Genomic DNA, 27,850 nt, shown 5'->3' on the forward strand with positions numbered 1-27,850 from the left:
ATCTGCCTAGAAACCCCCCACTACACCTGAAGTGAAATTTTCTTCCAAAATGAGGACCTCACTGCTGGGAGTCAATGGCAGCACAGCTGATGTTGATGTTAGCTGAGATCTTCATTTACCCACCTGTGAAACCAGAGCAGGTAAATCACACAGGGTGCCTATGGAGGAACACACACCACAGAAGTGTTTCAGCTGAGCTGGGGCTTTTGTTTAGCACTCTTCACTTTTCTCAGCTGCTCTCTGTACAAGGACACATGGAACAACAATGCTGGAACTTTGCACCATTAGACCTCTCCAACTAAATCCTTTTTTTCCCCCTTCTGCCAGCACCATCTGTTTCTCCAGAGTAAACAGAGACTGTAGACAGGTTAAATGCAAGGACACATTTTAAATGAGGCTCCCTGTTCTATACCACTGAAAACAAGCACAAAGGAGCTTCACCTTCATTTCCCACTATTTTCTGTACTCCGGTGTTCATAAAGCCAGCATTGATTCTCAAAATGTCACTCCTAAGAGCAGGTATTATTCCATTTTGACTGTGCTGCTTCCCTCAGTGTGTTTATGATGCAGTCAAGACAGTCTTTGCTTTTCTTCCCCCCATTCAATTCTTAACTTCAAGTACAGAATAGGAGTGGAATGGCTGGAAAACCTGTGTGTTTTCCCTTAAGTCATGACAAACAAAATGCAGGTTTGTTCAATAGGAGACCATGATTTACTGGCAGTTACTTTGAAACACGGATGATTGAATACAATAAAAAGACATTTGTAAAAAAACCACACAAAACAACAGGAAAACAAGCAAAACTCATCTTTAAATGCATCACTTGAAGGCATTGATTAAGGGGACACCATGTGCTGGCAGTTCTTGGTGTAGCTGACGGAACAACATGGCACATTTGTTCCTTTCCTGGGTCTTGCCCAGGGTGTGGAACAGCCGGGCTTGGAAGTAGAGAACATCTCTGAGCTGCTCTTTGCAGTCCACTTTGGCAAAGTAAGTCTTGGCTTCATTTAGATTCAGGATAGCAGATTCCAAAGCTGTGGAAAAAAGGGAAGAGTCACATTTAAATAATATCACAACACCAACTCCGAGGAATACAGCTCAATTCTAAGGAGCTCAATTATAAAATCCTCAGATTTTCAACACAATTTGTGTCTTAGCAACATGGTCTTTGAGGGAGTTTCTGTTCTTCAGCCTTTGCTGCAAAATACAGTTGTGCAAGAGTGCAGAGAAACAAGAGTCCACTTTAAATGCTGCATCTGTTGAGTAACTCCAAATTGATTTTGCTATCCAATAACTGGGTAACACACTCTGCTCTATCATTTAAACTTATTAAACAGTGATGGTGCAGCAGGACTCCAATACAGACACTGGCTTGCACTTCTCAACTTGTGAATCACTCTTCATCTTACCTTCAGTCTTCTTCTGTGGTGAGTAGGAAGCCGCAGAAGCCACCTGACATTTGGCCACCAAGAACATGGCACAGCCTTTGTCCAGTACAGCTCCGTGGGCCAAGACAGGTTCTATTGCCATGTGCAGAATATTCAGGGCTTGTTCAGGAATGCCAAGGACCAGCTGAAAGAGAATGACTTGCTCGTTTACTACTGGAATCCACTGGTAAGAGCAGCTGCTTCTGAGAAGACCAACATGAGCCACATCTGTTTCTAATAACACAATGCACCACAGACAAGGCTGTGATTTTTTTTTTCCCCATAATCTTTTAAATCAAAACTTGTTAGTAGAAATGAGCTGCTCTCTGGGATGATCAGGCATGGCTTCTCCATCACAGCCAGTGCTGACAGCCACGACACTGCCAGCTCAGAATAAACCATATAACTGAGGTCCATTACAAGCACTGTTTGTAATCCAAACATGCCAAACTGTGCTACTAAAAAACAAAATACTAGCAGAAAAAAAGCTGCAGAAATGAAGGCAGGGTCAGTGTATATTTGCCTGCTTAATTTTATATAACTACACACCTTAGTGATAGACACGAGACTTCTAACGAATTTCCTCATATTTTACGTTTAGAACATAATTCTTTAATTCCAACAAGTGTGTGCTCTTAAATCTCACAGGAGTAAAACCAGTGCCCAGATCCCCAGAATACATGTTGCCCTGTGAAGACAGAGATCAGACATACCTGGGAGAAAGCCAAGTTCAGCACAGTTTCAGAAGCCAAGTACTGCAGGCTGTATTCTCGAGAGAGGGCAAGAGCCTGCAGCAGGACAGGCAAGGCTATAGTATGACATGAAGATCTCCAGTAGAGCTCTGCTATGGACAGCAGCACACTAACCAAAACAGAGGGGAAAGAATTACAGACATCTTTGGGGGAAAAATGTTCACTTGTTTCCCACGCAATTATTCCACCCATAATGGTGTTGATTTTATTATGAATTATATTACTGCATAAACTTCAGATACACCCTTACGGAGATGCCACCAGCATACAAAAGATCAAATAACACTGTAACTACTCCAAAGGTTAGCACAAAGATACAATTACACACATACACTTCTATTTCCTATTTGTTTTGCATGCAGTGCCTCCATAGTCTTCATGGACATTTAAAATAAGTTTACTGCCTTTTAGTTTACATATTAAAAACGACTAGGTTTCAATTCCGTGATATTCTGAGGATTCCTCCCTATCATGATTAATAAATTAAATTATTTTGTCATCTCCAAATCACAGTAGTTAATATGAAGACAGTGAAGTCTGAACACAGACAACTGAAGTGGCTGATTCTAATAACTGCAACTTGGCTTTAATAGTCTGAAAATGAAACATTCTTACCTAATCACCATCTCAGTGTTCTTGATTTTCTGGCAGTGGATCAACAACTTCTGCAGAAGTCTGTGTGCCTCTGACATTTGATTTTGGGCTTTCAACACAATGGCTTTTCTGCATTAGTTAGAAAGAAAACATCCCTGGTCTTGTTTTTAGATTCTAAATACAATTCTGCTCTTCAGAACAGAGGAAAATAGGTCTGTGTTTTCTGATCTCTGTTTCTGGTAACTGCAGACATTCTGGCCAAGTGTACACATGCTATGCACACCACCAGGGGGAAAAACAGACATCTCTGGTTCCAACTGGGCAACTCACAGGAAGAAAGGATCAAACTCATAAACCAGCTTTAGACAGAAAACAAGGATTGCCAAAACCAAAGGTGAAGCACGCAGCAAAAGTGGGAGACCATGCAAGCTAAAAGGCCTAAGTAATTATTTGTAAGAAAAACAGGTATGGGGTAAAGCAGCTAAAATTTGCTTGAGCTAACAAGGACATGGAGTGACAGGGAAAGAGTGAGAATAAGGAAATAAAAACCAAATACACAGCAGTAGGGGATGTCTGCAAATGCCCTGAACCCAGACAGTGAGTAGAATATTTAAAGCTCAGGGAAAGCACAAACAGCCCAGTTCCAGCAGGACAAGCCTTAGGTACCACAGCTTGAACACTGATCTTCAGCCCACTGGCACTGGCTGTTTTGAGGTGTTTTGCTTCATTGAGAATCAACAAGAAATTGCTTTTAACAGTAAGGTGGTTTTCATACTCACCAAATAACAAGTTTTAACCCTACTTACTTCTAACACGTTATTCTCATTTAGCAACAAGAACACACTGAGGTGAGAGAAAAATCATATTAACCCATTTTGTGGATGTAGAAACAGATGCAGAGCCTCAAGTTCAGGCTAGGCCCAAGATCCCCAGCTATTTGACATAAAATACTGCTTTGTGCTTCACTTTGAGTACAGGGACCACAGCAGATTTTGAGGAAGTGTTTTGAGGTCTCACAGCTCTAGAACAACAACATCAGCAGTGCTGTTCCAGTTCTTAAACTGTCCAGAGAAACAACCAGAAATTATTATTGCGGGACAAACCCGGAGGGAATAAGCACTACAGGTTAGACAACATGACTGTGCTTAGTTCTGGAGGGGGGGGTGGGAACAGGTGAGCACATGTGACTGCCAGCAATCATTTTGCTAGATTTTTCATTACCTTGATGGGACACACCTGCCAGAGTGCCCAGGCTCATGCTTCCTCACCTGTACATGCCTTCAATGCTGTTGAGTGCTGTAATTCCTGCTACCAGAGAATCTGCTATGTGGTATCTGCCATCATTCATGGCTCTCTCAAACTGTATTTTCTGATCAAACAGCATCCAAAGCTAAAGCAAGAACATCCAGGAACAAGCTTTAGAAGTTGTGCCTCCTTATTTTCTAATCCCAAGTTACAACTCACTTTTTTCCCCCGCTGTGGATATTTATGTCTAGACACAACTAACTCCACTGGCCAGCTACTGGATTTACTACATCACTGACCTCAATGGAAATGTTCAGGTCTGGATTAATATTTCAATACCAAAGCTCACGTATTTGACTGCATTCTAGGTGAAAAAGCTCTTTTAAATCCTTACTAATACTTCGACAGAGTAGGCCTGCCCTGTAGTGAAAAGGACCAAACTGTACTTCATGGAATCTTGAACACTTCCATGTAAATACTATTCTACAGACTCATGTGTTCCTGTGTTTCCCAGTCACACAAAACCCAGCCTATCCTCTCAAATATATCAAAACAAGCAGCACTAATGAAGCAGAACTTTGAAGCTCCAAATCAATGCAGAGCATTTAACTCCTGAATGTGCTCCTGAAGGTGTATATTCCTCTGTCAGTGACATTTCTATTTCAACGGCTTTTTCTTAGGAGGCTTCAGTGAGAGCTCCCAGTCTTAAAACAGCAGAGACATCTTTTTCATGCTTTGGTGGAAAAGTTGGCATTCTGTGGCATTCTATGATTCAGATGTGATGGAATCCAGATCCTATTGTATAATAGTTACATCATTCATGGGCTAAATTATAAATATTCTACCTGGGCATGCTGGCTGTTGGGAGGGAATCTTTCCTTCAGGTGTTTCAGTATCTCAGAAGCAGCTGCAAAGTATCCCTGTAACACAGAAACAACACTTGATTCAGGTTCACCGGGGCAAGCACCACTCCCCTCCCTTTCAACACAACCTTCATGGAAAGAACTTGCCAAACAAAAACTCTGCATGTTCTTTGCCCCCAGCGCAGACAGCAGAGGCAGAACAAAACACAAGTCTGTGCCTTTCTGTCAATAACACCCACACCTCCCCTCACCCAAACGATACTTTGTGCAACTAGACACAAAAGCCCCTCACCTGCTCTGCATGCAGCTCAGCCAGGTGACACAGCACCACAGCAAAAGACTCAGTGTTGTTCTGCTGAACACCCACGTTCACAGCCTCCAGACTGTTCATGCTCAGCAGTGTCTGGGCTTGTTGGAGTGCCATGGTGCTTGTGTAAGAGAAACATCTTTTAGCTTTCAAGCAACAAACATTTTTCATGCATGGTCTTGTTATGACAACACTACATTTTCTGAAATTTTGAAAAAAAAACCCCACCCTGCTATCCAGGAACTCTGGACTATGCAGGCACTTCAAGTACTGAACACTGAAAGCTGCAAGAGTCTGACCACAGAGATGCTGAAGATGAGGGCGTGGGAACCACTGATGCACTATTTGCTGCTACTAAATGGAAACTCAATCTCTTCTCCAGTCCAAGTTTTAAAGGAACACATGAGAATAGAAATAACTGCACTCAGCCTGTACCGAACCACAGTCTGATTGCTTTATTTTAGTGCACTAGAGAGACACAAGCACTTGTTACACCCACATGAGTAACTCAAAATGCATTATGTGCTAACAAGTAGCATGAGCGAACCCCAGAGTTCAGAAGGAACCAAATACCTGCGGCCGTACAGCCTCCAAAGGGCTGTTTTCTGTGCTAGGCTGGTATCTATCAGCTCTGACAAGCTGTGCTTCCAGTGCAGCAGATCAGAATCTTTCAAGGCATCCATTAGTTTGTTGGCAGCCTTTCCTGCAAAAGCTCTTTGCTGAACCAAGGACTGTATTCCCAGGGAGGCAAGGTACTGGGAAGAAGAAAGAAAAACAGCATGGAAAGACACCAGAGCACACTGCTCTTATAAAGACACCCCAGCAGGTTCTAAACTAAGGAAAACAAACCCCAAAGAAAAAGTTATTCAGTACAGACAAAGGAACATTGCTCCAGGCATTTCTTTAAATACCCACTTATGCACACCCACACATATCTGGCTGCCATTTTGTTAGATGTGAAAGGTAATTTCCACTCCTCCACACAGAAGTCTTAAAAGAGGTTGACAGGACTTGTACCTGGATTTCTCCAGTGATGAAGCAGCTGTGAAAACATTGGAGCCTTCCCTCCCCTTCCCCACCAAGTGACCGTGTCTGCTCTCACCTCCCAACATCAGCAGTTTAGTTCCTTTTAGAACAATTCTCTTAACAAAGAGATGGCAGACCTTGGGGAAGACAGAACTAAGCACAACAGATTCAGGGCACAAAGCTATGGAAGGGGGGGGCTGCCTTGTAAGATTTCACAGCTGGGACAGAGCAGTACAAGTAAACGTGTTCAAAGCCCTGCCAGCTGCATCAGCACTGAGTTTTGGGGAAGGTGGAGGAAGAAGAATCTTCTCTGAGCCCCAGCAGATTGCACTATGGGACTGGGGCCAAAATGGTACCTGGGGCCAGGCCTGGAGCCACAGAATGTTCTTCTGCCTGAGAAACAAACAAGTAAGAAGGAAAACCAGGGAGCCTGGCAATAATGCACTGGCAGTAAAGCAACTGACCTCTGGTTGTTACTACAAAGAGCAAAAATAATAGAAGCAGCTAGATTTTGGAGTGTGAAAATAGGTTTGTTTAAATTCAGTTGTGTATTTTGAACAGACCAGGCACAAAACCCACACCCCTCTTGTGCACACGTGTTTGTCCTGGAATAAATCTATGGCTAAGTGACCTGGACATACCGGCAAGCCAAAATGCAAGGACTTGTTCACAGAGTGCTCCAGCAGAACACAGCTATCAAAGATCTTCTGCTCCAGGATGTACAACCAGCTCTAGCAAGGGAAGAATGAAAATCTCATTTCAAACAGTTCCTGGCTGCAGCACTTCTACTTTCACACAGAATGCACAAAAACTCCCTGGAAATACAAACTGCTCTTCAGAGTTAACAGGATACTCAGGAAACTTCTGTTAAATGCTGCACAGCAAAATCCACCCCAAGTGCAGCCAGGCTGGGACACTGGTGTGACAACTGTCCACACTGGAGGTTCAGAGTGGTCCACAGAAACCCCATTACTCAGTGAGAAAAGCAGTAGCTCAGGAGTGTGATACCACTGATGCCAACTCATTGTAACAATGTTCATTACAGAACAAAGCACAGGAATCTAAGTCGTTCCCTCCTCCTTTTTGTTTGCTCTGAAGAAGGCTGATTACTCTTTATGAATCAACAGACACTATGGAGGAAGTTAAGCCATAATTTGTCTCTTAAGCACAGAAGACTAAACCTGCAGCTGAGATCTTTGAGATCCCAGCTGCTGTTGATGAAAGTAATCCCGAGTTGTAACAAAACCATCCCACGTTCACCCTACAGTCTGGTGCTCTGGGACGCTCCTCTGCCAGAAGCAACATCACCCCACTGCTGAACAGTCTTGTTTAAACCACTGAGGCATTTGATGAGGTTCTACTGGTAAGAGCAGTTGTGCAACAGTGAGAAAAGGCTCAGGTAGCACAGAGCCAGGTGAGTTCACCTCCATTTCAACACAGCTCTCACCAGGCAGTGCTGCAAGCAAACGTGGTCGTTAGACTCCTGTGCGATTCGGATGGCTTCCTGAAGTGCAAGTTCAGCCTGTTGGCTAGGAGCAAACAGAAAGGGAGAACACTTCAGCATTCCCACACTGCTTAAAATACAGCATGATGATACAGAGGAATATTGATCTAAATTATGCATATCACACTCAGAAGATAACTCCGATTTAACAGACTGCTGAGAAAGGCTGCATTTCCCTCCTGGCACTTCAGCAATGTATTCTAGTCCTGAGGATAATAAGTCAGATGGCATCTGCAAGCTCCTACAAAAATGTTACTGTAACCCCTGAGCAGGCTTTCAAACCCTATACATGTTTGAACAGGAGCAATTTTAAGTATCTGCCTGTGTGGAAAAAGCTGCTGCTCTCCATTTTGCAGACATCCCTCCCATCTCCAGTCCTTTCACATGATGCACCCAGGCAGCAGTCAATAGATGAAAACCATAGATGGAGATGGGTGAGCCAGCTACATCAATAAAATAACACCCACCCCGATGGCATTTTAAAATTAAAAAGCTCAGATGGTGCTTTTGTTTGGTATTGTTTTGAATTCTTCTTTTTCCAGATCATCACCTCTATGTTGATTTGAGTATTAACAGAAAACCTACCCCACTGTCTTGAAAAAAATTTGGCCCCTGGAGGTGTTCAAGGGCAGGTTGGATGAGGCTTGTGCAACGTGGTCTATGGGAGGTGTCCCTGCTCATAGCAGGGGGTTGGAGCCTGATGATCTTTAAGGTCCCCTCCAACCTTCACCATTCTATGATTCTATGAGAATGTAGCTGAAAATGGGCATTTGTGTCCACTGACCTCCCTGAGGTCATACAAATGTAGCAAATGAGAACTTAGATATCTGGGAAACAGTTGCAACCAGAAACAGACAAATATCAACTCTGACCCTGCTGTAGATGGCTCAGTTATCATGGAAACAAAATAAACATCAAAATAAAACCAAACCAAATCAAGATCCCAATAAAATTCCAACCCAACCACATCTGTTACCAAATGCCAGAAAGCCCCTTTTCTCCTGGACAGATTTTTCAGCATGAACAAAAGCTCTGTGGCTCAGCACCGAGGAGATGCAACGAGATGAATTTTAGTTGTGTGGTGCAATATGGTCCTGGTTTGAGCCAAGAGGAAGCCAGTTTCCTCAAACCAGGACAAATCCATGGACTTACTAGTGGCCAAAGCGACAGTGCAGGGCAGCCAGGTTGAGAGCAGCATATCTCAGGCTCCGACCATAACCTTCATCCCCGTTGCTTTTGCTCTCTGCTCCCGTGAGAATTAAACGGTCAAAATAATGAAGGAGGCTGTGGGTTGAACTGAAGACATCTTGCACTCTCAGACTGTTTAAGTAGCTTAAGTAATGCTAAAAATTGAAGCAAAAACAGTTTCAGGTAGACAGAACTATTGAAGTTACCATTACTGTGTATTTTCTTTCTGGGGGAGGTTGCCCAACAAGTGCAAGCCTGAAACCCTGTATGGCCTGGAAAGGGCTTTGACCAGAAGCTGCAGGGATACTGAGACTACCTGTGCAGAATCTCTTTAAATCTTGGATGAAATTGGTTGTTTTCCACAACGGGATCTTCCAAGTGGTGTCACACAGGACAAGATCTGGCTGTCAGAATGATCTCACCCAGCCCGAGACCTCTACATAGAATCCCTGTCATTCTGTGCTAAATGAGTGGGAATGGAGGCATGACTCCCTCCCACTGTGTCTACCCTCTGAAGCATGAGCACTGCTTCCAAATGTTGTGCAGACAGAAAGGAGATGCTAAAACTATGTATTTTCTTCTGGTCATTGCACCCTGGGCAGGACAACCTTTTATGTCAGACAAACAGAACACTGGAGAGGACTTCTGGAGTTGTCAAGTCCAGACCCTGCTAAGGCAGCCCTTTCAAGGATGTATCTCCAAATGGGAGCCAAGAAAATCCTGTTTACCTCAGCCCAGGGCTACTGGGAGAAGAGTTAGAAAGTAAGGCAGGAAGGAGTTGACTGGGAATTCAAGGAACTTGCTCTGGAATAAGTTGTGGGGAACAAGGCAAACAGGTCCGGATCCAACCCTCAGTGTGAACTGCCAGTTCCTTCCAGTATAAATTGTTTTTAAGCACCAGGAGTGATCATCAGTAAGCAAAACCAACAGTTATTGCACTTGATACTGATTTTTAAGCTACAGGGGCATGAGGCCTGAAATTTCTTAGGAAAATGTACATAAAAGGAAGTAAGTTTTAGATTTAGTTCAACAAGAATGCACTCACATAGTCCCACCAGAGCTAAGAGGATTATGTGTGTGCAGAAAGCCAGACATGTGGTTAAGTACTTGGTGTAATTAAGGTTTCTGTACATTCAGGAGTTTCAGACAGAATTACTAAACATTACATGCAACTTGCTCACATTTTTATCATCTGCTTAGATTTCAATGTAGAATAAATTACTCCCAAATAATCCCACCCTAGAGATAAGAAATCCCTTTACAACCATTTGGGATGAAGAAAAAGATCCTTACTGCTTCAGCAAAGTCTGGATTAAATTTTAACAAGTTGTTCAATTCCTTTTGTAAAGATGCTGGAGTCAGAGCCTTTGTTTCATCATTCTTTAATAAAGAAGCCTGGAATAAAAATTGAAAAGTAAAAGTAACATAAGTAACTCCACCTGGAGGGTTACAAATGCCTTTTGATACATACTTGTCAGTTTGTTATCTGTTTGGAGAGAACATTAGAGATGATTTTGTAACAGCTCTGCCTACTATGACACTGAGACATCAGTGGCAGTTTTAGTCTATACTATATTATAGCATCCACTTTCCAGAGATCAAAGAGACTTAGTAAAATAACAGCTCATTCAAAGGACTGTTTAAATGGATTTAAAGAATCCTGTTTTAAGTTTCTCTTTGAAGAACTAATACAATGGATCACTCACTGGCATTACCTCTATCTCCTCACCAAAAAAAATTCAGGGGACTAAATAAATCTGTAGTTTGCTTCAGCAAGTGGATCAATTTAATTAAAAAATTACAATAATCTAGTGACTAGAATAAGCATTAATGAATACTGAATATTAAAAAGACTTTCAATTTCAGACACCTCCTAGACACCCTGATTCCTCCATAATACTCTAATTGGGCAGGGGAAAAAAATTATACCAACTGCAGCTGCAGGAGCTTTGCCATGATCAGGGTAGAAGCTTCAACAGCCCCTAACAGTGAAGACCCTAATGGGACTGAGAAGTCATTTTGAACTTGTCATACATAATGTTTCATATGTGTTTTAAATGTAGGGTTGTTCTTCTAATTAGCAAAGCACTATAAGCATGCAGTTAATTTGCTGACATATGTGCCCACCTGTATTTCTGCTCCATTTTGTATTTACCAGCTGGAATACTCTACAAAACTGCACATTTAGCAGACACTGAGTCTGAGGTGAGCAGTCAGAATGGAAGTGACCTTCTCAGAACCAAATCCCATCATATGGTGCAACTGCCCAGCTAGAACACTCTTAGCCCCAAGTGCTCACACTGAGCACCTTCCTGCAAGATATCAACAAATCTTTAACAGATCTGAGAAAGCATCATCTTTAACACTGTGGACAAAATTCAAGGTGAAGTCCATGCTAATGGATCATTTACTGAGCTTTATTCAGAATTAACATACCTGCTGAGAAAGAAAATACTCTGCTTGTTTCTGGGAAAGAGGTCCACTGCAAGATATCTCTTCTTCCCTGATAAAAAACACTCTGGTTAGAAATAAGGGCACTGAGGTACCACGCAAAACATTTCATCAGACACTCCACTCTTTTGCTTTATGAAGCTTTATGTGATAATATAGCTTGAAGCACGAAAGCAAACTAAAAGGAGAAAAATTAGTAAAGAATATCTACTGCATCAAAGTTATAAATCCAAATGATTTCACCATTTAGCTGGAACCTTCAGCCTGCAGCGACTGTGTTCAACATGAATGTCACCCTAAATACACGTGACAACCCAAAGAACAGCAGCAGATAAAAGACTTGGGGCTGACATATTCCAATGGCTTTGCTGGTTTTTCCCTTTCTTGACGTTAGTTACAACAAAATGAACTGGCACCTTGGCCACATACATCCCTCCTGGAAAGAAGCTGCTCTGCAAGAGCAGGCAGCAGAGTATTCCCTGGCAAGGCAGCACCTACAGCTCAGCCAGACTTGGAAGCTGTTACCTGCCTCATGCTGCAGCAGAGCAAACACAAGCACAAGTTGGTAGCAGGATGGTCTGGAATGTACATTTTAAATGTACGGATACACAAAATAATTTGGGGATTATTCCTACAGTGAAGTGTGTCTTTAGCGGGTTAAAAGTCCAATATTTGCCTCTTTTTTTTGATGTGAATACATGCGAGTCTTTTATTTGGAGAAGGGTAAAAACAGAAGCCAAAAACCATTAAGCTTCACTGTTCCAGAGAGCAATTTTCCCTCCCTGGAAGCAGAAATGGCCTCTCCAAGAGCTTCACCCCAACCCACACTAGCCCGAGCAGAGAAGTCACTCAGCAGTGGGCTGAGCAGAAGGGAACTGTGGGCAGGATCTCGCTCTCAGCCTGCGATTCCTTAAGCCAGGACGGGAACGGGGCACCGCCATCTTCTAGGAGGCCGGGAGGAGCTGCTGCCAATTCCACGTGTTGCCACGAGGTGGCGCCAGGGAAGCGGAGAGGCCGCCGCTGGGAAGGAGGCTGAGAGCAATGACGGACCCCAGGGCCCTGCACCTCAACACTGCTCCTCATAGAATAACTAAGGACCCCAGCGCCCTGCGCCTCAACACTGCTCCTCATACAATAATTAAGGACCCCAGCGCCCTGCATCTCCACACCGCTTGTGCTGAACATGCACAGGGCCCAGAGGAGCACTCCTAGAATTTGGAAGGTCTAACAGGAGTGGGAATGTTGAGCTGAAGCTGATTCTGACCTGCACAGGGGTAAGAATTTACTATCGATATATCACCTTAAAGGTACATCAAGCTCTTCTTTCTCCATTTTCCCCTCCAGCTCCTCTGTATTGGTCAGCTCCATGTCGCTCTCATCAATTCCACCTTTTTTCTCATCGTTTTGGAAGTACTGCTGAAGAGCTGTGTAAAGTTTATAGACCTGACTAAAAGAAAGCTTGTTGTATGCCAGGATCATATGGCGCAGAAACAGACCTGCAAAGGAAAACATTTGTTGTGGCAACTGTGTGTAAGGCTGCTGCTTTAGAGAGGAGACTAGAAACCATCGTAACCAGAAGCTTAAATGACAGACCTCACATCAAATAGAGCTTATGAATAACAAGTAGTTACCTACTACACTTGTTTTATGAACTTCTGGCTCTGTCCCTGAAAACGAGTCTGAAAGGTCATCAAAAAATTGTTCCATATCCTTCAGTTCTCCTTCTGCCATAAGTTTTAACCTATACAGGGAAAGAAAATCACATTTTTGGGGTATTAATATCATGCATCAAATAAAATATTGTTCTCTTGCAGGTACAGATAAGTAAACACAAACAGATCCAAGTGGTAGCCAATGTATTACACCCAGAAGGTTTTTACACTCAGGAGCCAACCAAAACACACTAAATATTAATAATAAGCCAAATAAGTACCAGGCTTGGTGCTTTTTTATTCCCTTTTAAACAGTTATTTTAATAAAGACAACAATTAGAAAAGCTTGTCATTCTTCTCACAGAGCAATTAGGTGCCCAAAATAGACCGAATTTTAAAACTCCTGCTGTTTAGTGAGTCAGCTAATGTCAAAACAGACCTTCTGTACCACAGAGACTTTGGAACAGATGGCCTCGACGTTTGGTTTGCCTGCCTGTCAGAACTTGGGAGAACTCAAGAGAACTGCAGGAGTTCTCTTTGCTCCGAACGTTTCACTTTTTAAACTATCAATGCACACATTTCACAGCTACCGGAGCAGGCACGGGCAGAGCTGCAGCGGTGGTCGGGGCAGCGTTTTCAGACTCCGGACACAAAGCACAGAAACTACAGCAGGGCAGGGGGTCAGCGGAGCCGGGGAAGCGGCTCCTCAGCCCCCAGCGGCAGGGAGCCCGGCAGGGAGCCCGGCTGGCTGCAGCCCCGCAGCCCTCCTGCCCCGGGGCCGCGCCTGCAGGGGAGGGGAGGGGAGGCAGGCGCGGCCCCGGCGCCCACCTGATGTGCACGGAGCTGGCCAGGTGCGGGCAGCACTCCTCGATGGCCTTGCGCAGTCGCGACAGCGGCATGTCAGGGCCCTGGGGAGGAGAGCGACATGTCGCGACAAGCCACGACGCAAGCGGCCCCCGGGGATCGCCCTCCCCCCCCCCCCCCCAGCCCCGCTCCCGACCTGCAGCAGCGGCAGCAGCAGCCGGTTGAGCCGGCGCCGCTCCAGCAGGCCGAGCTGCGCGCCGGCGCGGCCCAGCTCGCTCAGCAGCACCAGCAGCGCCATCTTGCAGGGGGTGACCCAGTCCCTGATGCCGAAGACGCTGGCGTGCACCACGCCGCTGGTCATCATCGGGTTGAAGTACAGGCTCTCGTGCACGCTCGCCATGGCGGGCCCGCCCGTCGCCCGGGAAACCGCCCGCGCCCGCCGGCCAATCAGCGCTGCCGCCGCCGTCACGCGGGCTGCGTGGCGGCCAATCACAGGCGGAGCTGAGCGCGGCCACGGCGGGGCCGGCGGGCGGCCGCGCTGAGGAGAGACGTTCCGGGGGGAGACGGGCTGCGCGGGGCGGGATCCCCCCTCCCGGGGGCCGCTCCGGGCTGCCACGGCGGTCACCGAGCCGGGTGGCGAGCTCCGGCCAGCGGCCGTCCGGGTCGGCCTGTCATCGCCCACCACCCGCGCCCATCGAGGCGGCCTCCGCGCTGCTCCCGCCGCTGCCCGTGGGGACGGCGGCCTGTGGCGATGCGGGGACGGCGGCCCAGCCGCGACCCCTGAGGTGCTGGGGACCTCAGCCCCCCCGGAGAAGGTTAGGAGCACATTCGCTGGGCCTCACGGGGAGGGCCCCGGCGGAGCGGACTCGCTCCCGTCGGACTGAATTCCTCGCCAGTTTAACTGCGGTGAAGCTGTTTCCACACACGAGTTTTGTTTTGGTTTGTTTTGCTTTCTCAATAATTTGTTAAGCGCTTAATTGGTGCGTTATGTTCCCAGATAAAAGACGCCGATTATTATAATCGTTCTCGTTGCTGTTGAGTGGCAGCGAAACGAAACTCAGCACGACTCCACGTCTGCCTGTCCCCGGGGGCTTTGGCCGATTCCTCCTGATTGATCCTGGGGGTGGTGAGGGGAGGAGGCTGATTCAAGCGTGGAGTAATTCTCTAGAATGCATTTAAGAAACTTAATGTTGTAGTTGGTTGTCGCTGGCGTAGTTACTGATGGCTTCCCAGGCCTCTGTGAACAGAACTCCTGTTGAATAGAAAACCCAGGAAATAACTACAGCTGTTGTGTTATAAAGGTCAATTTACTGACATTTCCAGAAAATAAATCATGGGTGGAAACAACTGAAATGGTGGAGTGGCTTGGGAAGGAGGGGCTGGAGATGAGATAAAGGCTGGGCTGCAGCTGGTGTGTGCAAAACATGGAGGAAGAGGGAAATGACACACATCTGGTGCTGACATTTCCGTGCCATGCTCTGGAGCCAAGAGGCAAAAGCTGCTGAGAATCCTCGAGCATATTTAAATAAACTTCCCATGCCTAAAAACCAGCCCCTCCAAATAAGCAACAAGAGATGATTGTAGTTGTATTAAACAGGATTAGGCAACGCAAGTGAAAAAGTGACATTTTGTCTTCCCTAAAACAGGCTAAAGCCCCTGAGTAACATGCTGGAGTTTATGGAGCAGGAAATGGCCACCATCTGGATGGGGGGATCCCTGCACTTCCCTGCAACGCTGAACCTGTCAAACCAAGTCTCTGTAACCTGAAAACCTTCTGAAAAAGGTAATTCCAAAGTACTGTGTGTCTCTGGTATGAAACATGGATAATAGAATGATTCTCTCTGTAGGTATTAGCATCCCATCTGAAATTCCCAAATAAAGCCCAGTGATTAAGATTTATTTAATTTTACTGTAAATTTTTTGCAAATTGTTACATTAGAACCAAGTCAATATTCCTGGTAAGATTCACTTCCCTACTTGGCTCTCTTGTGATGTGTAAAACCTTGGGGGATTACTGAGCTGCAGCATTGTCACTTCTTATTTCCAGGTAGAAGTAAATGGGACATCTAGCATTAATAGATTTAAATCTTTTAATGCTTCTTTGGCACAATCCAGGAGGCTCAGTGAGGGCAGGTCTTTTATTAATAGAACCCCTGCAAATGCTTCTTTTCAGCCAGAGAGTAACTTTTGGAGTTGCTAGTTGAAAAACAATCTACGTGGTTACAATTCAGATCCCAAAGTGATCCCAAATCACATGTTATGTGTGTGATTCATCAAGATCTGCCCAGTTTAAGGCAGGAGTGGCAAGTGTGGCTGCCAGCACAGTCACCAGATCTCAGCTCTGTCAGGCCCACGTTACTCCCTAGAACATCTGTGTTTGGGAGGGTTGCTTGCTGGCAAGTCCTCAGCAGAGCTAGAGGAAAAAAATTGAGGTTTTACTCAGTCTGGTTCATCTGTGGAACTGAGTTTTTACCCCTCTTACAGTGACTGTGTAAGGAGCTCTCATGTTTTAATATAAGATTATTAAACAAACAAAAAAAATTAATCTGTATATGATTTTTGTCTCTTCAGGGGTTACTCTCTAAACTGACAGAGTATAGGTGACAGGCAAGTATTTTAAGACCAAACCATACTCATATTTCTCAAGGTGTTGTGAAGCTCTTGCATGAGCAGTGTGGGAGTTGTGCCATTGCTTGTTCCAACATTGCACTCACAGGGCTTTTCTACCATCTTTCCAGTTGCTTTGACTAAAAATGGCAAGCTGTTAATGGGGGAAAAAAAGGACATTTTGTATTAAATCCTGTAAAAGTTCATAGCACACCAAAAGCTTCTGGAGGGGCGTCAGCATTTCCAAACAGAGATGACCTGATTTTGAATTCAGGTGTGGTGTCAGTGCAAATCCAGAAGTTCAGCTGCACAGGCTGCTCTTGCTGCTCAAGCTGCCAAACCTGTGCCATCCTCCTGCAACCACACACTGCCTTTTTTTTTCTTTGTTTTGACTCAGTTATTATATCTGACTTGCTCCAAAAATAGACTCAGCCTGCAGAAATGATTGAAAAGTGCAGCTGACCTTTTCTACGGGTAAATTTGATTTGTGGTCAACATTTATTTTCAGCCACTTCGGTCTGTTCCTCTTTTTGGCAATGGCCTCCTTTGTTCTTGGCCCCTGTGTGCTCTGATGTGAAGGTTTCCTCAAGACTTTTTGGGTTTGTATTGTTGGCTGTTTCAAAATGTAACGTGCTGGTTAAAAGCTTTCGGTTCTTACAACCTGTGATTATTATTTTTTTAAGGTAGCCAATTCGTAGCATAGAGAAAAACAGTAATAACAGCACCTAGAAGCTAGAAAGTGGAATTTTAAGTAAGAATGCTTTGATGTTATTTAAAGATTACCACAAAAAGGCTCGGTAGGATGACCAGCGCTTCGGCCTGTTGCCTGCAGCACCAAGGCTGTGCGTTCTCCGCGTGACAAACCCCGCGTGCCGGGGCTGTCGGGCTCGCGCAGCCCCGCGCAGCCCCGCGGAACCACCGCGCTGCGCGCAGACCCCCCCGCTCCGCGCGGCCACGGGGCTGCGCACCGGCTTAAACACACAGGCACCAAACCGACCAGCCCAAAACGAACTTCTCTCTCACTGCAGCGACATCACCATTTACGCACTTAGGCTTCTTTTTTCCCCTGTTTGAGGGGATTTTCGCACCCCCCCCCCGCGCGGAACCTGCGCTCCCGCCCCCGCTCCCCCCGGGGCGGTTCCTGCCCTGCCATTGGCTGCGCTGGCTCGCAGTCGGCGGCGGGCAGCCAATGGCGTGCGGCGAGGCGGGAAGGCCCGCCCCCCGCGAGGCGGCCGGTTGCTGCGGGCGGGGCGGGGCGGGGGGGCCCGCCCGGGGGAGGCACCGGGAGGCACCGGGAGGCGGCGGCGGAGCGGGTGGCGGCGGCGGCGGGGCGGCCATGAAGGTGAAGGGGGCAGCGAAGGTGGGGGTGCGGGGGCGGTGTGTGGCGGGGAGAGCGTCTTTCCCCTGCGTGGGGCGGGCGGGCGGCGCGTGACGGGATCGGCGCCCCCGGGGCACGCGCCGTCCCTCCTCGCCTCAGGCCGCGCGTCCCGGGCCCGCCCCGTTGCCGAGGGCCGGGGATCGCCTTGCCGAGGAACTCCGGCGTCTTGCACTGACTCAGCAGCCGGGCCGGGCCTGGAGCGGCCGCCTGAGGCGAGCGCCCGCCCTCCCTGCTCGCCGGCCCCGGCCCCGCGCTCTGCGCGGCCGATCCCCGCGGCGGCGGCTGCAGGGCTGGCCGGGCTCCCGGCGGGACGGAGCCGAGCTCGGGGCGGTGCGTGCGGGTTGGGCCTGCCAGGGGGGCGGTGGCTGGAGGTGCGGGGGGGCTCCGGGCCGGCCGCGGGCATCGCTCCCCAAAGGTGCTTCTGGGCGCCCGAGGTTGTTGTGCTTTCACGTCAGGGCTGAGGGTTGTGGTGACCCGAGACGGAGGAATCCGAGAGGTGCTCGGTCCCTGACAAAGCTTTGCTTGATCTCAGGGTGGGTGCGAAGATGAAATCGCAGCTAAAAAATGAATGAAATCCCATCTGCTGTTCTGCTCTCGGTCTGCTGGCTTCGGTAGCGCAACCCGTGTGCACAGGCGTGTCCGCAGCAGCGTGTTTTGCCCCCATAGGATACACCTGAGGCGTGGAGAGACAGGATAGCTGGTGGCAGCTTGTGAGAATGGAGCATGGCAGGGGTGACTGATGTAGTTGGAAAGGCTTTTGGTGCAGAAATGGGTAAAATTCTAATTCTGGAGGGAGTTTTTGTTTCAGTGTGGCACACTGGTGTCTTGTGTTGAGGATTTTTAAAACGGTCTCATTTCTTTTATAGAGTAGTATGAAGGGTCTAGACGCTGTAATTCAATTATCAGCTGATGACACGAGTGCGTAAAGAATCCAGAGCTGACTTAAGTTAAGGAGGAGATTAATGGTGCCCACATGTCCTCACCTTTCACCTTAAAATGACTGGATGCATGGCAGGAAGTGTAAGGAGATTTCCTGTTTGATACCAACAATGTTCCTGTATCCCAACCCAAACTCCTCTAGGATTCTATCACCCAGAAACGGGTGACAAAAATTCCCTCAGTGTACATGTGTTTAGTGTTGACAGTGAGGTCTGAACAGTTGTTCCAGGCTCTTGAATAAAATAAATCCAAGATGCAGATGTTGAATTATTGGGCAAGAGTTGTGGTGGCAACTGTGTTATGTCCTTTTAGTTGTTGTGTGTCCTGCTGCTGTGTGACCCTCTGAAAACACCACAGTGAAGCAAACTGAACTCTGACAGACCCTTTTGGTTCATTGCTTTGTTTTTCTGTTATTTGTATGTATGTATTTTAAATCTTTCAAATATAAAGCTAGCTCATCCATTTTTTTAAGGATAATTTGAGTAATGTTTCTGCAACTGACAACTTTCCCTTAAGACAAGGAAAAGTATTTTTCAAAAGTCCCGAGTTTTAAAACTTGGAACTCTTTTGGATTAAGGAATTGCATGTAATGTAATTCTGAAAAGTTCATTTTTCTTGCCTAATAAACCGAGATAATTATGCAAAGCCTGTTTTACATGGGGAAAATTAATATTGATCTGTTTCCACTCTTTATTATTGAAAAGCAGAAAGCACGTCATGGTTTGATGATAGTTAAATGACTGGTTTAATGATTGTCACTGAATCTGATAAGTGAACCTGTTCAATAAGGGCAAGTGTAGAGTCCTGCATCTGGGGAGGAATAACACCAGGTACCAGTACAGATCAGGGGTCATCCTGCTGCAAAGCAGCTCCGTGGAGAAAGACCTTGGAGTCCTAGTGGACAATAAATTATTGAAATTTTGGGACAGCAAAGTGTCCATGTGGCCAAGAGGGCCAGTGGAGTCCTGGAGTGCATTAAGAAATGTGTTTCCAGCAGGTCAAGGGAGGTTCTTCTCTCCCTCCACTCTGCCCTGGTGAGACCATACCTGGAATACTGTATCCAGTTTTGGGCTCCCCAGTTCAAGAGAAACAGGGATCTACTGGAGAGAGTCCAGTGGAGAGATAGGAGGATGTTTAGGGGACTTGAACGTTTCTCCCGTGAAGAAAGGCTGAGAAGACTGGGGCTCTTTGGTTTTGAGAAGGCTGAGAGGGGATCTTATTAATGTTTATAAATATCTGAGGGGTGGGTGTCAAGAGGGGGGGGGGGGGGGGGGGCAGTCTCTTTTTGGTGATGCTCCATAATAGGACAAGGACTAATGGGTATAAGCTAGAACATGGGAAGTTCCACCTCAACATGAGGAAGAACTTTACTGTGAGGGTGTTGGAGCCCTGGGACAGGCTGTCCAGAGAGGTTGAGAAGTCTCCTCTGGAGACTTTCAAAACCTGTCTGGATGTGTTCCTATGTGGCCTGCTCTAGGTGGTCCTCCTCTGGCCGGGGAATTGGGCTCTATGATCTCCAGAGGTCCCTTCCAACCCCTACATTCTATGATTCTATGATGACACACCAGGCAGGCTCCAAGCCCACAGTGTATCCCACGTGCTGGGGCTGCCTGCGTCTTGGCTGGAGCTCAGGGAAGGGCTTCAGGAGTTCATCCCTCCTAAACTCCCTAGGAAGCCTAGGAAGATTTTCTCTGTGTGGGGTGCCCACAGCATGGTGGTTTCTTGTAATGCCTGGGATGAATTTTGCTCTTGAAACACCTGTAAAATTAGACTAGTGAAGTTAATTTGTTACATGTGCGTTTGATGTTATCACTGCACTCAGTGTTATGTGTTGAACATTGCCTTTTTGCTTCTAAGCTGTACATGTCTGCATTGCAACACTTCTAAGGTCAGCTTGCAATAGTAAAAGTAAAGTACCAGGTTTGTGGTACCTGGTTTTGACGTTCCATACTTGAAAGGCACTTCTGTGAAGGTGTTGTGGAACATGTTTGGTCCCATGGCATTGTTTCTCACAGCTTCTCTCTAAGCCATAGTGAGCAGTCTCTTCTCTTACCTTTTGTGCTCTGTGGTTTGAAAGGAGATGTTCTAGTGTATCCCCAGTTATTGTGTGAAGTTCCCACAAATGTACCAGGACTGTGTACAGTTCAGGGGAAATGTGCCATTTAATACAGAAATTAGTCTAGTTGCTACAGGAATTAACCATTGTTACTGAGCTGAAGTGCATTTTCTGGTTGGTTTAGGTTTAACAGCCACAACTATGAGTTTCAAAGCAATTATTTTATATCTTTGTGATTTGGAGGAAAAAGACAAAACAACAAAGGTGCTGCCCTGGAGTGAAAAATAGCAGCTCTTACCAGCAGTTAAGGAAAAAAACATGGGGGGGAAGTTGCATTACTCAGCTGCTTCTCAGAAAGAACCTGATGCAATTCTCCTTCCCTTTTTTTTTTTTAGTATGTTTCAATGAGCCACCTGACAGTGATTAAACATGTGACCTTAACAACTTGGAGTCCAAATTCCAGCTTTAAGTGGAATATGCATTTTTAGTAGAGAATCTAGTGCTAAAGGCTTTCCAGGACAAGAAGGAGCAATTTGTGAATGTATTTAGAATTGTTTGTAGTGTTTTAAGATTGAATTATATGACTCAAAACTGACATCCAGTCAGTATAGAAGTTCATTTAGAGTTATTTGATTTATGTTAGACTTTTTGTAAGATAACATAAGAGCAGTTTCAGAGAGGTCTTGAAAAACATTTCCCTCTCAGAAGCTAGAAACTAGTTTCTAATGAAGATTGCTTGTTATTTTGAAGACTCAGAAACTTTTTCTTAGAGTTTTATTGTGAGTCATGTAAGAGATTAGTTCAGGAGAAGATCCTGCTGGGGACAGCTCTGTGCTAATTATCATCAATTATTGTCGTGCCCCCTGTCGTCATTTTGGGTTTTGCCCCTCACCCTGTTTAGTCTCTTCCTTCCACTGTTGTGTTACCTCCTCAAATTCCTTACCCTTCACGTGCAGAACTTTGCTGGAAAAGGAGTTGTGAAAGGGAGCTCCTTGTGTCTCCCTGAGCCTCTGGGCAGCAAATCTTTCCTACTTTGGTGTGCGGCTGGGAAGTGGAATTATTGGGCTGTTAGAGGCCTTAGTGTGCTGAGTTCCTGGTGCTCTGGGAATTCACACCACATGCTTTTGGGATGATGACAGATGGAGTGAAGTAGCTTTTCAGTAGCAACTCACATCTGATTTCAGATACTAATTTTCTCAGTTTGTTTTGTGAATGTTTTCAGGCGGGAGCTACTTCCATGTGGGCTTCCTGCTGTGGATTGCTGAATGAAGTCATGGGCACTGGAGCAGTCCGTGGTCAGCAGGCTGGCTTTGGGGGAGGTGCTGGTCCCTTCAGATTCACACCAAACACAGACTTCTCAGCTTATTCATCTTCAGCTGCAGCGGGCACTAACATAGTTTGCAAAGCCTGTGGACTTTCCTTTTCAGTTTTTAGGAAAAAAGTGAGTATTTCCTATTACATAATGTTTTCACTCGTATCAGAACTTCTCTGCAGGCGTACTGGGAGATGAGTGTGTATTTTTCTGTAGATAAGGAAACCCCAGGCAGATTGCCAGGGAGGGAGTAAGTGCTTTATTCTGAGGTCACAGGAAATTAATGTCAGGCAGGATTAGAAGTTAAGAGGTCTGATGTTCATTAATCAGTGACACATTGGATCTGGTCTGACCTAAAAATGAGTGGATTATAATTTGTAAGATGTATCTTTTAGCTTCAGACTCTCAAACATTAGAACAAGTCTGGTTTTGAAGATGATACCGAACATAATAGCTGGGTACTGGAATGAAGAACCTGGATGATGGAAAAGCTAAAAACACACCATATAGTGTTGCAGCTTCTTTCTGTGAAGTACTTCTATAATGCTGTTTTTTAAACAGGTTCTGTTAAATGCTATGGCACTCCCACAGTCTCTTCCTTCATTTGGAGGCAGATTGGTGCGTTAATGGAGATAAATAATATTATTTCTGTGTATCACGAGTGTCCAGCATTGTTATCTTGTCCACTCAGTGACCTAATTGCAGCTCATTTAGATAAACATGAAGCCTTTTTCCTCAGTTTGTGTGTTCAGTTCCCTCCTTCCTATGTGTCCTGTTGTTTGCATGGCAAATGCTTTGTTGAAGTAAGGGTTGTTTAAGGATGTTTCTGAAGCTAATATTAATTCACTGAAATCCTGAAAAACTTGAGGGGTTTGGATTTGTTCACAGAGGATGAGGCCACCATTTAAAAACACTGCTGAAAGTCTTGCCTGTTCTAGGTTTTGTGCATTGTAGTGAGTCTGTTGAACAAAGCTCCCTTCAGAAATGACCTCTGGCTGTTTGGGAGTATTTACCTACCATGTGATTCATCTCACTTAAGGCCTACTTTGAATTCTTGAAATCAATAGAGGAAGAAGTATGTTCTGTAAAGTTTGGGGATTATACCAGTTTTTTACACCAGTGAAAAGAGCAGTGACATTTAGTATAGGCAAAAGTATTTTAACATACCATAAAATTGCCTTTCAATTCCATTTATTGTCTATACTACAACTTGAGTACTTGATCATTTTGTTTATTCATAATGTTTCTGCATTGAAACCTCACATCAGCTGACAGTAGAGCTACAGAAGTGATGGACTGCCTTGGAACACCTGCAAAACTGACAGGGCACTTTTATAGACTTAAATCCTAAAAACTGTGTAAAAATTGGTGATGGAGAGACAATAGTAACATATCCAGGAGAAGGGAAGAGCAGGGTCTGGATTTGCTGTCTGTGCCATCCAGCTGAATGCTTATTTATTTTCTTTCTGCTTAGCATGTGTGTTGTGACTGCAAGAAGGATTTTTGCTCAGTTTGTTCAGTCTCGCAAGAGAATCTCAGAAGATGTTCCACTTGTCACTTGCTGCAAGAAACAGCCTTTCAGAGACCTCAGTTAATGAGACTGAAAGTGAAGGATCTGCGCCAGTATCTGGTTCTCAGAAACATCCCGACAGACACCTGCAGAGAGAAAGAAGACTTGGTGGATCTGGTGCTGTGCCACCATGGATTGGGTTCAGAGGAGGACATGGACACTGGGAGCTTGCATTCATCACGGTCACAGACTTCTGGGTTTTTTACTCATCCCTTTTCTATGTCTGTCTCGGTGTCGTCACAAGGCGAACTTGCCAACAGGAGGGGAAGCACAGGAACTGGAACACCTTTACGGGTACAATCATTAACATGTGGTTTATGGAATAGCATAGCTTTTTAATGTTAAATAGGTATGTGTTGCTTCACAATATAATGCCAGTTGTGTGGTTGGGGGGGGCAGGAAAAATGCCTTTTGTATCTCTTGCCTGAAAACAGAAGATGAGGAGATTGCTAGTTTAGATGACAGAGGTGACTTAGTTTGACAATGATTGGTAGCAGCTGAAAGTCGAACATGTCATTATCTGTGTTCAGTTCAGTACAGCAGAAAACATTTTGGAAGGAATGATGTCTTTCAGTCCTGATGAGTTTCGTTTTGTGCACAGGGACAAACGGAAACATCGTCTGTAAATAATGAAGAAGAAGAAAGTGCAGAAGAGCAGGTGAGAGATTAACTATCTGAAGAATTAATTTTTGGCATGTGACACCATGCAGTGCTTAGATCTCTGTCAGCATTCCCTGTCATGCTGTAGGGCTCCCAGCACTTGCTCTGTCTCACCATGTGCACCTGCACATACTTGCTTTAGAAACTTCAGCCAAGCTGCTGCAGCTTCATGTAGCACCAGATCTGGTGCTCTGAACTTCCTGGGAGAGTTAAAAATATCCCATTGCTGTGTTTCAGACCCCTGGATTGTCCAGAAAGCGAGCGAGGGCATCTCTGTCTGATATTTCAAGTCTGGAAGACATTGAAGGGTTGAGTGTTCGGCAGCTGAAGGAAATACTTGCGTGTAATTTTGTCAACTACTCAGGATGCTGTGAAAAATGGGAACTTGTGGAAAAAGTGAGCAGACTGTACAGAGAGAGTGAAGAAAACCACAAGACACGTAGGTTTCTATTTAATCTCACTTTCTTAAGATTACCTGTTTTCTGGTTTCCAGCTGGTTCTGCCAACAGAAGGACTTGGAATCTAACCTGGTCTGCTCAGGTGAAGCAACTGGAAAGTGGGTTTTAACAATTCAAGGTGCATCTAGAGTAGTTTAAACATGGTTCTAGTGAGTAACTGAAGCTTTCCAGGATTGTGCTGGTTTTTTGTGACTTCTTTTCCAAAGCTTCCAGAGCTCAGCTTTCACCATGAAGGTAACATTTCGCAACTGAAAACCAGTTCCTTAGAGAACATGAAACTTGGCACCTGTGTCCTTTATTAGGATTCGCAAGCAGTGAGAGCTGCTCAGCAGGTGTCAGCAGACCAAAGCAGTTCAGGTCTTTCACTGTGGTACAGAACAAAAAGCTACCAGGGCAAAAGTCCAGGTCCAAGTAGTTTGGTCTGGGTCCACCTTTTAATGAGAAACTGGTTCTTTGGCTGCAGCTCAGTGCCTGGTATTCTGCTGCCGTGTTACACCCCACAGCTGGAGCCTTTCACTGGTGTGACTGTCATACAGCCACTTTATGTCATTACCAGCTTAGGAAATGCCTTCCTGGCTCTTCATTCCTGCATCCAACATTCAGGCTCTACAGAACAGGAAACTGTGGTGACTGGAAAACTTAATAGCCCTGGGCCACTGCAGAGCCAGATTGTGCTAGCACATACATTGCAGGGACTGTTATAATTGGGGTGAACTAACAAGCTAATTGGGGTGGAGAAGGGTGGCGACTGTGAATGAACTGTGGCTTAAGTGAGACCCAGGGGTTTGGGCATAAAGTGGAATGGAAAAACCTGCCTGAAATGAAGCTTTAAATTTAGGATGATTATTTTTTCAACATGGTCTGATGGAACGTGTGGTTATTGATGGGGGTTGTTTTCTATCTGCAATGAAACAGGAGAGGTTTTGTTCAGCTCTGCCATCTTTACAGCCTGCTTAAGGCTTCCAATTTTTAGTCTGCTTTATTATTGTGTTTAATTTTCTGAGGAAAATGTTCTGCTGATCAAGGTGAGCTCAGAGATGGAAAACCAACATGCTGTGAATTTTAATCCAGCAAGTTATTGCAGAGTCATTATGCTCTGAACTGAAAATGGTCTCTCAGTTTAAAGAATGAAGCTGAATACTGGATGGTCTCTCAGGGGTTTTCTAGTTTGTGGTTTGTTTGGGTCGTTTGTTTTTTTTAAAGGAATATAGATTAATTCTTAGCTGGGGCTTAGGAAAACTGCTGTGAAGATGGATCAGCACTAGTTCATGCTGAATTAGCTCTATTAGAGGTTGCCTGGATTGGAACTTAACTGATTTTTCCAGGGCCTGAATGCCTGACCTCCCTCTCTCTCTGTTGCGTTCAGAGGGTGAGAAGATGCAGCTGAATGACAACGACGACAACCTGTGTCGGATCTGCATGGACGCCGTGATCGACTGCGTCCTGCTGGAGTGCGGCCACATGGTCACCTGCACCAAGTGCGGGAAGAGGATGAGCGAGTGCCCCATCTGCCGGCAGTACGTGGTGCGGGCCGTGCACGTCTTCAAGTCCTAAACCAAGACCAAAAAGTGGATTTTTACAGTCACCCTTCCAGGAGTGCCCAAACCCGGGGCACCATCAGCTTCTTAGTTCTCAATAAAGAGCGTTCTGATCAGCAGGATGGAGGTGCTGGGGAAACATTTTTTTTTCTACAGCACAGGGACCAGGGGTGTTGGATGTTGGGCAGCAGGACACGATGCCTGTGCCCTCCTGCTAGCGCTGCCTGAGTCACCTCTGAACCACCCCCCTGGAGTCAAACTGTTTACAGCAGCTCTTGTTCTCTTCTGAAGAGCATCACCTCTCCTGACTGCCCTCAGTGGTCAGACAACACCTCTGCTTGACCATATAGTGTGTTACCTTGTCTAGCCTGTTAGAAGCAACAAATGTATCAGTTGAATATTCAGCTTTTATGTAATTAGAGAATGTAACTGCTGCAACACTGTCCTGCAGCAGTGTTACCAGTATAAAAATCTGACTGTAGGAAGCACTGCCATTAACTGTACCTGCACACAGGCCCTTAAGCAATCCAGTTTATGCTGATTGCTTCATTCTGAATGTCTGCCATTACACACCTGCTGTCTTGGCTGTTCTTTGTAAATGTACAGACAGCTCTGTCACACCACAAGGCTCTGCCCTGTGGTGTCCAAATACCAAGAACTGTTTTTTAGTTTAGGAATAAAATATTTTTTTAAAAAGGGGGTATAGCAAACCATGTTACTGTGGTCCTTAGTCCACTCATGCCTATTGTAACTATTAATCTTATGTGTGATGATTGTTTGCCATGTGCCGACCACCTGATTTTGCAGTGAATACTAATCAGGGTCATTAACTACTTGCTGCTACCATGTGGAATGTATGGTGTCACTAACCTGCAGCTAGGAGGGCTTCACGAAGGAGAAGTAGATTTAGACCCTCACCTTCACAGACTCCCAGCTATTAATCCCACCTTGGCTGCTGAACCACCTTAGCCCAGTTTCTGGCCGGGCTCTGTGCTAGCCGCAGGGGTGAGGGTCCCTCTGCAGCAAGAATTCCAAAAGACCTTGCAGGTGTCTGTGACTGAGGACTTGAAAGAGACAAGTGGCAGGAACAGCTCTTGTTCTGCAACAAGCTGCCTGTGGCTCAGCACAGCCTCAGCAGTGTCTGGTTAACTTGACTGTAAAAACAAGAGAGTTGAGGCAGGAGCAGGCTGTCCCAGAGGGCTGTCCTGTGTCACTGAAGCCCCTATGTCCCCTTTGAACTCCCCATGTGCTAGTGAAGTAAAAGAGCCAGGGATGTGCTGCAGTACCTGAGAACTTACCTCTGCTACACCTGCTCTTGGCTTTTAGGTGAAAAACTAAGCTGGCTTGAAACAGAGAAAGTTGCTTCTCCACAAAATAAACCAGCTTATTTTTCAGAAGGGAAGCAAACCTCTCAGTGGCTTTATTTTTAGAAGTAACTTTTTAATGCTACTTAATTCTTGGCATCTCTGTGCAGTGGGTAAGCTAATGAAGAGAAACATACCCTGTGTTATTTCCATG

The 27,850-nt window shown here is 45.6% G+C and overlaps 2 protein-coding genes across 5 annotated transcripts; one reads left to right on the plus strand and one right to left on the minus strand.

Annotated features, from left to right (window-relative positions):
• Positions 1-689: 689 nt before the first annotated feature.
• Positions 690-14,229, minus strand: ANAPC5 (anaphase promoting complex subunit 5). 2 transcript variants are annotated; one of them, XM_051634221.1, is made up of 17 exons: positions 14,011-14,229; positions 13,839-13,918; positions 12,990-13,099; positions 12,659-12,854; positions 11,344-11,410; positions 10,201-10,302; positions 8,872-9,062; positions 7,663-7,744; positions 6,857-6,946; positions 5,763-5,944; positions 5,175-5,310; positions 4,865-4,939; positions 4,043-4,164; positions 2,796-2,903; positions 2,142-2,289; positions 1,411-1,573; positions 690-1,035 (listed from the first exon to the last, which is right to left on the minus strand). In XM_051634221.1, the coding sequence occupies exons 1-17, from the start codon at positions 14,212-14,214 to the stop codon at positions 821-823; spliced, it is 2,271 nt and encodes a 756-aa protein (XP_051490181.1). In that variant the 5' UTR covers positions 14,215-14,229; the 3' UTR covers positions 690-820. The 2 variants fall into 2 exon arrangements, with proteins under 2 accessions (XP_051490181.1, XP_051490182.1); XM_051634222.1 differs by lacking the exons at positions 13,839-13,918; positions 14,011-14,229 and adding an exon at positions 13,601-13,716.
• Positions 14,230-14,379: 150 nt separating this feature from the next.
• On the plus strand, positions 14,380-26,454 carry RNF34 (ring finger protein 34). 3 transcript variants are annotated; one of them, XM_051634431.1, is made up of 7 exons: positions 14,380-14,629; positions 15,461-15,597; positions 22,017-22,235; positions 23,581-23,970; positions 24,278-24,334; positions 24,574-24,775; positions 26,161-26,454. In XM_051634431.1, the coding sequence occupies exons 3-7, from the start codon at positions 22,032-22,034 to the stop codon at positions 26,346-26,348; spliced, it is 1,041 nt and encodes a 346-aa protein (XP_051490391.1). In that variant the 5' UTR covers positions 14,380-14,629; positions 15,461-15,597; positions 22,017-22,031; the 3' UTR covers positions 26,349-26,454. The 3 variants fall into 3 exon arrangements, with proteins under 3 accessions (XP_051490391.1, XP_051490388.1, XP_051490392.1); XM_051634428.1 differs by lacking the exons at positions 14,380-14,629; positions 15,461-15,597 and adding an exon at positions 17,709-17,763; XM_051634432.1 differs by lacking the exons at positions 14,380-14,629; positions 15,461-15,597 and adding an exon at positions 18,109-18,129.
• Positions 26,455-27,850: the final 1,396 nt, after the last annotated feature.

This window comes from Apus apus, chromosome 16 (genome assembly GCF_020740795.1).
Source record: "Apus apus isolate bApuApu2 chromosome 16, bApuApu2.pri.cur, whole genome shotgun sequence".
In the NCBI taxonomy this organism is placed as follows: domain Eukaryota; kingdom Metazoa; phylum Chordata; class Aves; order Apodiformes; family Apodidae; genus Apus; species Apus apus.